Source organism: Triticum dicoccoides, chromosome 3A (assembly GCF_002162155.2).
Source record: "Triticum dicoccoides isolate Atlit2015 ecotype Zavitan chromosome 3A, WEW_v2.0, whole genome shotgun sequence".
Lineage (NCBI taxonomy): Eukaryota > Viridiplantae > Streptophyta > Magnoliopsida > Poales > Poaceae > Triticum > Triticum dicoccoides.
In genome coordinates, this window is record NC_041384.1 from 708,501,075 (window position 1) to 708,511,590 (window position 10,516).

Here is a 10,516-nt window from a genome sequence, read left to right on the forward strand (position 1 = left end):
CTGTTGAAGAACCTCGTCGTCCGTGTGGTGTCATGAGATGAATGATGCAGATACGGTCATTTTTCTAGTTTGCCCATCGTGGATATGATCGTTTTGGGGCTTTTTTTCTTTTTTCATCGCCTATGCATAGCTTTGGTCCTATATGACTTTGCTATTGCTGGCGTGTTTTTGTGTGCGTGAATTTGTGTTGGCTGTGTGCATCTTCAATATGCAGAGGCCGGGTGTGTGCTCATTGTGTTTGTATCCTCTTGATGCTACATTTTAAGTTAATAAAATCCACTCTTTGTCGAAAAATTCAAGGACAGTAAGCAGGTACAGCTACGTACGTAAGTACCATTCATAAATATAATAATCTAATGGACCACCTAAGAGCTTCTGAGTGACCTACCAAGTACCAAATGCAGTCAATTATATGTACTCAAGTAATACTGCGAAAAGCAAGCCCATGTGACCTACCAAGTACGAAATGCCCGCATGCATACATAGCTCAACTGCTAGTAGTTACTCAGCCATCAGCATCAACCATTCATTCAAAAACTAACTGTAATTAACACAGGGTAATCAAGCAACGTACAAACTTATACTAAGCACTAGTGAAAAGTAATTTAGATTCCCTTTACACATTATTTATTGTAGAAAGCACTAGTGAAATGTAATTTAGTTTCCCTTTACAGATTATTTTGGATAGCAGGTTTGATCCACATCTCCCAGTTACACAAAGCAAACCCACTTGCTTATAATTAAATCATGCACAAGACAGAACAAAAGCAAACAACTCGCTCTGTACAAGTAGAACTAGGCGCGGATCAAGCCGTGCACGGCGCCGGCGCCGGCGGCCTTGCCCTTGACGGCGAGGTAGTATGGCAGGAAGGCCCCCCTGCCGACCCCGGCCGCGGCGGGCACGGCCATCGACGGCGTGACCTGCAGGAACATGTAGTTGCCGGCGAAGAGGTCGGCCACGCAGGGCCCGCCCTCCTTGAGCCTAGTCACCACCCGGGCCACTGACGCCCGCACCCTGCCACCCACGGCTGCCGCCCTCCGACGCAGCGCCCGCGCCAGGCTCGAGATCCTCAGCGGCCTTCCGCGCCGGCGCGGCCCGGTGCCCGAGGACGACCGGCGGCTCCGCCATGTCCTCCTGCTGGCGACGATCGCGGCGGCTGCGTGGCGGTAGTAGTGGTCCTGAGCGGCGGCCACGGCGTAGTGCGCGTCCTCCTGGTCGCTGGCGGGAGGGGGTGGGGGCGGGAGCTTCTTGAGCTTCTCGTACGCGAAGCTGCTCATGGTGAGGTAGGAGGAGGACGGCGGTATGGCGAGACAGACAGAGGGTGGAAGAAGAAGTGAAGAAGCAGAGAGTGTACGTAGCTAATTAAGCTAAGCCGGGGGTGGTGGCTGTGGCCGGTGATGAATGATGGCTCAACCAAACGTGTACTACCACTCTAGTAGTAGTAGCTCGTGATCTGATGTCGCGGGCCTTACACGTCGCCGTGTACGCCATGGCCCATGGGTCCGTGACAACGTCGCATTGCCGACCGAGACCGGGAGCCACCATCAACCATGGCTGGCAAGATCGACGCTACCTGCCGGCCAGTTCTGTGCATGTACGTACCGGACAGGCAGACAGCGAGCGTAGCTACGTGAAACGAACTCGCACATGATCTTTGCGTGAGCCAGCTAAATTCAGCCCGTACTCGAGCGTGAACGTGGTATAGCTCAGTTTACCGGAGTTGCGTGTGCCAGTGCTACGGATCGGCTGTCACGTCGGCTAAGCTCGGTAAAGCAGGGTTGGTGATCGGGACGGCGGCGCGCGGCGGGGCCGGAGTTAAGGAGGGCGCAAATATGGTTGGGGCGATGGAATGGATGGATGGATAGGCAGGGCACTGTTTTTCACAAGGACACCGTTTGTTGGCTGCTGACTCGACCGGACTGCTGCGCGATGCTCGATCGCATTGATGTGCCGCGCCGGTCGCACTGCTGCTCAGTTACTCGCTGCCAGCCGGCCGGCCGGCCGGCCGCCGGTGGCCGGTCGACGGTTGTACGTTGTTGAGGCATCGTTTCGTCGGTTGGTCTCCACGTGCGTCCAAAGGGGTCGCGGTCGTGCGCACTGTGCGTCCATCGGTGGCGGAAGGACGTCGGACCGGCCCGGCGGAGATGGATTGACGGCGACACCGCAGCTGAAGCGTAGCGCGCGACGAATCCAATCCAATCGGGTTGGGTGGCGGCGCTGGCTGGTTCCTGCGCGCTGCAGCATGGGGTGGGTGCACGTCGTGACATGTGGGCCTGGGAGCAGAGTGACCCAATTGCAGAAACTATGACGATTTGCTGGTCCAGAATTCTCCGGAAGGAATATTAATGCAATATAGTCTACCTACACATGTGAAGTGTAGGGAAGATGTGGATTTAATTCGCAAAAATAAATAAATAGATGTAGCATACCAATTGAAAATACTCCCTTGATTTACTTATACAAGGCCATTATGAAATATACATTTTGCATCTATACAAGGCCACCAACAGTAATCGACACAAAAATTAATTATGTTTCCTCGTATTAACAACTTATTTAATACTTGCATGCATGTAGTCATAATGACACTCGGCTATTTCCTACATTCAGTTTTCTTGCATGCATGCAGTGTATTACATTATTACAGTACACGAGAAAGAAAGTTGGATTGCAAAACATATATTAAATATTACCTTGGTACCTGTAATTTGAGTTTGTGGCCTTGTATATATAGAAATTAAGGGAGTACAAATGGCTATACGGTACTCCCTCGATTCACAAGTACTAGTATAAGATAACTTTATTTTAGTCGAATGTATATTAGACACGTTTTGGTATGTTTATTTACTCATTTCAGTCCGTATGTAGTTCATATTAATATTCGAAACATATTTGTGAACAGGGAGAATACATCTTACGGCAAAGCAAGCATCGGTACCAAGGGACCAGTTTGAGAAAGAAAAGGTTACGTTTTGAAACCCCGCACCCGGCGGGCACGAGCTCAATAAACTTGTCATAACCTAATATCACATTGGCTGGTTACTGTAACAGCAAACATATATAGAACACACCAGTCAGTATTAAACGTGAACAATTTACTAGTTAGTTGGGTGTAATTAGAATGGCACTTTTCTCTGTACTTTTTTTATGGGGAATGACCACTTTCATCTTGTACACATAACGATTTTATCAAGAGATTTCTGTCAACATTATGTTTTTTGTTTTCTGTGGTCCCATTAGTATAATTGCTCAATTTTCCTAGATGCTATTGGCAGCAAATGGAAGTTCTTTTTCATACCATTTAAACTGTAGTATAAGGGTGCGTTTGGTTCAAGGGGTATATTTGAGTGCTTGTGGGTATCCCCAGCCAACCGGCTCGGGATAGCCATTGTTTTGTTTGGGTAGATGTGAGGAGCCACAAATTTGTTTGGCTGAAAGGACAAAAAGGGGATGAGAGGACTCTTCACTGTTAAGAATCCATGGTTAGTTTCGAATCTGATTCTAACCATGGTTTCAGAGCCCCGTTGCCATCTTGACATCAGATACACACACACTAAGCATTAGCAGCTGATTACAAGCGTTTCAATTCCCAACTAGTTTCTCTACACTTAAGACTCACCACAAAAAGTCAGAGATAAAACAGACAACTCGGCATCATGAGTACCCAGCATAAGCAGGGCATGCACAAGTTGCAATGTTTTAAATAGCGGGCTATGGCATATAGCGGCAACTCTTAAAAACAACTATAGTTGGGCTATAGTGGGCTATAGCGGCAAATTGTACATGAAATTATTTAGCGGTAACATGCTCAAACAGCTATAGCGGAGCTATAGCAAGGCTATAGCCAGCTATTTAAAACTATGACAAGTTGCAACACAACGTAGTTTGTCAGTTCGCAGCATATCACAGGCCAGCAGCATGGACTACTACAGCACGCGCGGCCCACTCCAAGGATATGCTCCTCGCAGGCGCACCGGCCGGAGGGAATATCTTCCATCTGCTGGGCATAAACGGTCGCGCGCGGCACTCGCCTAGATCTGGTGCTGCCGCCATGACCTCTATTCCAGGAGAGAGAAGGGAGGAGAGGGCACGACAAGAAGGAAGATAAGGAAGCAGAAAGCCAGGCCGTCGTGGCGCTGTGTAGTCACTTCCGTTGCCGCACTTCCGTATTCCATCAGGCTAGTCATAGTGGGAGTAACTTAGGTAGTAACATAGCGTACTTCAAGAAAATTTTGCTTATGTGGCAAGTAATTAATGAGAGGTGGTAACATAATATGTTATTATAAAATAGCGCTTCCAAAGACAAGATGAGTCTACAAGTTAATAAATGAAACCATTTATGATACTACTATTATGTTACTTTGCATTATGAAGGTAGTAATTTAGACTAGTGTCATATGTATGACACTAGTCTAAGTTACTCCCCACTATGACCAGCCTTAGCAGCGGCGGCCACCACAGAAGAGAAGCGGATGGACAGGGGAGAAGCGCGCGGATTGGGTTTGTGGCAGATGAAAGAGCGAGGGGACGCGAAAAACATTTCGCGCTTTGGCTTTCGCGGCCGTGCGCGAGGGATGCCCAGATCCACGACTTTCTTGTCACATCCCTGGCCTTGCTATGCACTTGGGCTAGCTTGGTTGCTGCATCATGTCTAAATTTCTTTTAAACTTGAAATGGGGATGACAAACCCTAGCACTAAATAAAATGCAATTAGGATCAAAATAAAAATATTTTCAATGAACCCAGAATGCCCTTTAGAAAAGTTCATTATTTTTGTTAAAGGTGAAAACCTCTGCCAAAAATGATGCACATATTTTTAGGCCATTCTGGATTTTTGAATTAAATCATATTATATTTGAATTGGGGCATTTAAATACTATTAATATTTCTAAATGCTCCAACAATTCTGAAAATAGTTAAGGGCCTCTGTAATAATTCAATTAATGCCCACAATTATTTGCAGGATTTATTAAAATGATTTGGGCTATAAACTAAATCAGAAACAAAACTACAGAAATAGAAAAGAGAAACAAAATAGAAAAAAAAGGGGAGAGAGGCTTACCTGGGCCACTTACCAGCTGGCCCAGCAGTTCGGCCCAGCTGACTGGCCACGCCAGTCGTCCCTCTCCTCTCGCCAGAAGGACAGCGCGCGTGGCCGACGCGCGCGAGCACGCGCCTCGCCAGCTCCTGCTTGCCGCCGAGGGTCTGGATGCCTCTCCCGAGCGCCACGCAACCCTCTAGCCCTCCTACTCTCCCTGTGCCCCTCTCCTCTCTCTCCCCGGAACGCTCTCCCCCTCCTCTGTTCTCCTCACTGAACGCGCCCGCCGCCACCGACGAGAACCACCGTGGCCACCGGCCACCCCACGCCTCGCCTAAGCGCCAAGAAGCTCCGCCTCGTCCCCCTCTTCCTCCTCACCAAGACGGAAGGCGCCGGAAGCCCTGGATGCCGCCAGCTTCGCCGTTCCCCTCCTCGGCCACCGCGGATCGCCGCCGTCAAATCCGTCCCCGTCCGGCCTCCCTCAAGCTCGCCATCCACCTCTACAGGGTCTACGTGAGCTCTCCGTCCATTTCCCCCTCTCTGTTTCGTCGTTCGCGCGCCGTAGCTAGGTTATCTACCAAGGCCGAAACCCCACCGCCGCCGGCCATGTCGCCGCCGTCGCTCTAGCTAGCGCAGCTCGCGTCCGACCTCAGGCCCGTGCTCAGGAGCTCCCCAGAAGGCCAAGTCCACCACCCGTTTCCCCTCCCGTGCACCCTAGTGCCGTCGTTATAGGTCGCCCCCGGCGTAACTGACTGCACCACTCGACGTGCTGGATCACCAGCTGCCCGTAGGTGGTCTCCTCCACTCGTTTGGACGCCGGAGCGCGAAACCCGAGCCCCTCCAGAGTGCCTCCGCCGCGTTCTGGTCGCCGCCGGCGTAACTCCGGTGACGCTGACGTGGCAGTTCCATTAGCCGCTAATGACCACTCTAAACAACCCCTTGAGCCACTTCCATGTGGGCCCCGAGCCTAATTAGATTAGTTTAATTTTTCTGTTTATATTAGTGCTAACCTCTGGACCCCACGTGTCAGATTTTGACTTAGTCAAGTCAACGTTGACCGGTCCCACATGTCATCCACCTAAACCAGCCTGAGACGCTGACCAGTGGGACCGAGGGTCAGGTTTGACCGGACCAGCCCCAGTTGACTTGATGATGTCACACTGACGTCATGCTGACGCAGTTAACCATTTTCTGGATTTAAAATAATTCAGGAAATTTCAGGAAATAGCTAAAACTTCTAAAAATCATAGTAATTCAACCGTAACTCCAAATGAAATAATTTATATATGAAAAATGATCAGAAAAATCCAATCTATCCATCTGTACTATTTTCATGCATGTTAGAACAACTTATAGCTGCTGTTTAGCACAAATCATATAAATGGCATTTAAATAACCACATGTGGAGTTTGAATTTGAATCTTGGATTCAAACCAACTTCATTTAATCTGGTTTAGTTGCATCAGCACAAATCACATAATATTGCCATGTCACATTCATGCATCATATTGTCGCATTGCATTGATTGTGTTCTTCCTTGTTTGCCGGTAATTGTCCCCTCTCGATAGACGTGTACCGGCGATGTGATCGATGACACCGATGAAGAGCTATATTATCTTCAGAAGTGCCAGGCAAGCAAAATCCCCTTGTTCATTCCGATACAATCCCACTCTCTCGCTCCTGCTCTCTTTTACTGCATTAGGACAACACCGATTCAACTGTTACATGCTGCGGTAATTGAACCCCTTTATCCTCTGCATGACCTGTCATTGCCACAGTAAATAGATGAAACCCACTAGCATGAGTAGGAGTTGTTTGAGCCCTGATGTGCCTACTCATTCATGCTTGTTTGTCATGCCTGCTACTGCTTAGAGTTGAGTCAGGTCTGATTCATCGGGGATGAATCAGAGGCGTGTGAACATGTCCTACTGTGTGTGAGCTAAGTGTGTGAACATGATTTGGTAAAGGTAGCGGTGAGAGGCCATGTAGGAGTACATGGTGGGTTGTCTCATTGCAGCCGTCCTCAGGAACTGAGTTCTGTGTTTGTGATCCATGACCAGCTACTACCACGCATTGGAATGCTTAAGTGCCCCTCTCGACTTATTAATCAACTTGATCTCTGTCCAGGAGTTGCAATTAGTTTCTGGTGTTTGTAGGTAGTGTTAGTAGTCTACCAAGTAGCACCCGGTACAGGTGGGCTTGGGACAGACTAGGCACAGTGGCACGGTGTACCAAGTGGCACCCGGATGGTGGGCTTGGGAACCCTGCTCACATCGTTTGGGGCCGTGAGCGACACCCCGGCCGGATCTCCTTGCGGATGGAACCCGAATAGGCGATAAACCTGGACGAGAGACTTGTTTGGTTAGTCAGGTCGTGGCCGACTCCCTCGCCCGGCTTCCGCTTGAAGGTTGCCGAGGTACATGACGTGTACAGGGCGATAAGTGGCGGGAGCGTGTGTGAAGAAGTACACCCCTGCAGGGTTATCATTATCTATTCGAATAGCCGGATTCCTCGGATATGGAAACTTGGACCCCTTGCATAGTTCATAGACAAGTGAAAGTGGATACTCTAAAATACGCAAGATAAGCGTGAGTGCTATGGATGGCGTTCTCGTAGGGAGACGGGAGTGGATCCATAGTGGTGTATTGATATGGTGAATATGTGGACTCGTGTGCGCCACCTCAAAAGAGTTATTTGCAGTCGTAGTTCAGGATAGCCACCGAGTCAAAGCTGGATTGCTGCAGTTAAACTCCACCATCCCCTTTGTTGATAAGGATGCATATGTAGATAGTTCTGATGTAAGTCTTGCTGGGTACATTTGTACTCACGTTTGCCTATTTTATGTTTTTGCAGAGAGACTTCAGTCTCACTAGTAGTTCCACGTGGACTTCGACGTTTAGCTTGTTACCTCAGCTACGATCTTGTGCCCTCGGCAGGATCTGGTAGATAGTCAGGCTTCTCAGCTTTTTTCATTTATAGATGTCTGTACTCAGACATGATAGCTTCCGCTTGTGCTTTGATTTGTATGCTCTGAATGTTGGGTCATGAGACCCCTGTTTGTAATATCTCGCTCCTCGGAGCCTATTGAATAAATACTTGAGTCGTAGAGTCATGTTGTGATGCCATGTTGTATTTGCACATATCGAGCATATTGTGTGTATGTTATTGAAATGCTTGGTATGTGTGGGATCTGACCATCTAGTTGTTTATCTTTAGTAGCCTCTCTTACCGGGAAATGTCTCCTAGTGTTTCCATTGAGCCATGGTAGCTTGTTACTGCTCCGGAACACTTAGCCTGGCCGGCATGTGTCCTTCTTCGTTCCTGTGTCTGTCCCTTCGGGGAAATGTCACGCATTGAGTACCGGAGCCCTGTTAGCCCGCTACAGCCCGGTTTACCGGAGTCCTGCTAGCCCAGTGCTACAGCCCGGACCCACTTGCTGATGACCGACACGTTCGATGCTGGGTCATGGATGCCTGTCCCTGTAAGTCTGTGCCACTTTGGGTTTACGACTAGTCATGTCAGCCCGGGCTCTTTATCATATGGATGCTAGCGACATCATCATATACGTGAGCCAAAAGGCGCAAACGGTCCCGGGCAAAGGTAAGGCGACACCCGTGGGAATACCGTGCGTGAGGCCACAAAGTGATATGAGGTGTTACAGGCTAGATCGATGTGACATTGAGTCGGGGTCCTGACAGTGTTGGTATCAGAGCTTGACTGCCTGTAGGATTACCAAGCCAAACTGGTCGAAGTTGAGTCTAGAAATTCTTTAGTTATATAAGGGAATTGATTGTGGGATGGAACGTAAGGCTCTTTTTACTCCTTATACCTCATGCCCTTCTGATCTGAGTCATCTTATCTTTCCTACAGGGATTAAGAACTAGGCTATCTCTTCTTTCTATCAGGATCACGTGTTACTAATCCGTAGACTTATAAGATTGTTGGATTTAAGCTTGAGTTCAGTTCCTACGACTTCTGTATGTTAACTGTTGATCTCGAAACCTTGATATTGTGCTTCTGAGTGGTTATGCCACCATTTTTGTGATTGTCTCAAATCTTTTTGAGCATTTACAGCCGTTATGCTGTCCGAGTCATCCCAGGTTTCTAAATAGTCTGATGCATTTGCAAATCCCTTCCTTCCGTTCCTGATGTCCTTTTGGGCCAGATTAAGCACACTAATCAGTGAGTTGAGGTACTCTATTGCCTCGACGTATATGTTGGAGTTATTATTATGACCCTAGGTACCTAGAGTATCACCTAGTAATCCAGCCATGCTTTGTGTTCCCAGTGTGATGATTCTGGCCATCATTCTCGAAAGCATCCCGTGATGCCACTTAGTTAGTAGGCATTTCACTCCTGGGTTTTGAACCCGAGATTCACCCTACTTGCTTCATGTTGATAGTTTTGCTCGTTCCTTTAGGTTATTAGTAACCTTTGCATTAGTCCTCGATGTTCATGGTATTTCCTTCTTCCAAATACTATGAACCGCTTATGGCAGATGTTCCTCGCTGATCGAAAGATCACAATCAGAGTGCTCTCGATGGGTTCTCGATTCTATATTGTGACTCTGCCAGTTCTACCTTTCTGCATGGGTTATCCAGAAGAAATATGTTGAATTCGTTCGACATGCTAGTCCATGCATCCACAACTCAGAAAATCATATGTTCCTTTGAGTTGTCCCTCTTTAGTTGTTTTTTGGCCCTCGTCTATCAATTGATAGTCAGGAGTAATTGTGCATTCGTGTTATCAATGCTTATTATTCTTGTGGTCCGTCAAGCCATTCTATTCTAGAATGACTAGGAGAAACAAACTCCAGTACCTTATCCATTTCCAGGATTGGGTCAAAGTAGTTGTATTCCGCAGATCAAAATGCCAATCCAGCTTTTGTTCTGTTCTACCTTGAAGTGTTACCCTCTTTATGTCAGGATTGTCATGAGAATTGCACCACCTCTTATGAACTCTTGACACAGTGATACTTCTCTCCATCATTATTCATTTCTCGGTTCCCGTGTTGTTGCAACCGGAATATCGACAAGTGAATCGTGATGTGTGAAATCAATACTCATAGCAACCTTGTTGCTTGGTAGTTAAAGGACAATAATTTTATTCTTAGTGTGTTGGTTCTTGAATCACGATTCTAAGATTAATCGTGCTACCTAGTCCTTATTTCCGATGCACTCTCCGATCAATGAGTTAGGATTGAGTCAGTCCCTCGCTCTTGGGATCATATCATCTTGCCCTAAAAAGCAAGGTTGTTCTGAAGCTTAGTAACATATCGGTGGTTCGTGATTTTCCGAATATCTTCTCGAAAGTATCACCAGGTTGTTCCTGACTGTTATGTTGAGCTCATGATCAAGTTGGTTTTCCAATAAACCACTTTTCCTTCAAGAATCTGTGTTGGATACCCTAAACTAGTTGGCTAAGCTAAACAACAATTTGGAGAGTTGGAAGATAAAAGCTTGTCCTACTTAGTTCAT

The 10,516-nt window shown here is 47.6% G+C and overlaps 1 protein-coding gene across 1 annotated transcript; it reads right to left on the reverse strand.

Annotated features, from left to right (window-relative positions):
* Positions 1–514: 514 nt before the first annotated feature.
* Positions 515–1,418, reverse strand: LOC119273395. Its single transcript, XM_037554566.1, has one exon. The coding sequence runs from the start codon at positions 1,276–1,278 to the stop codon at positions 796–798; it is 483 nt and encodes a 160-aa protein (XP_037410463.1). The 5' UTR covers positions 1,279–1,418; the 3' UTR covers positions 515–795.
* Positions 1,419–10,516: the final 9,098 nt, after the last annotated feature.

Excerpts from the sequence above, each read along its gene's own strand:
- LOC119273395 (XM_037554566.1), bottom strand. The coding sequence starts at position 1,278 with ATGAGCAGCTTCGCGTACGAGAAGCTCAAGAAGCTCCCGCCCCCACCC.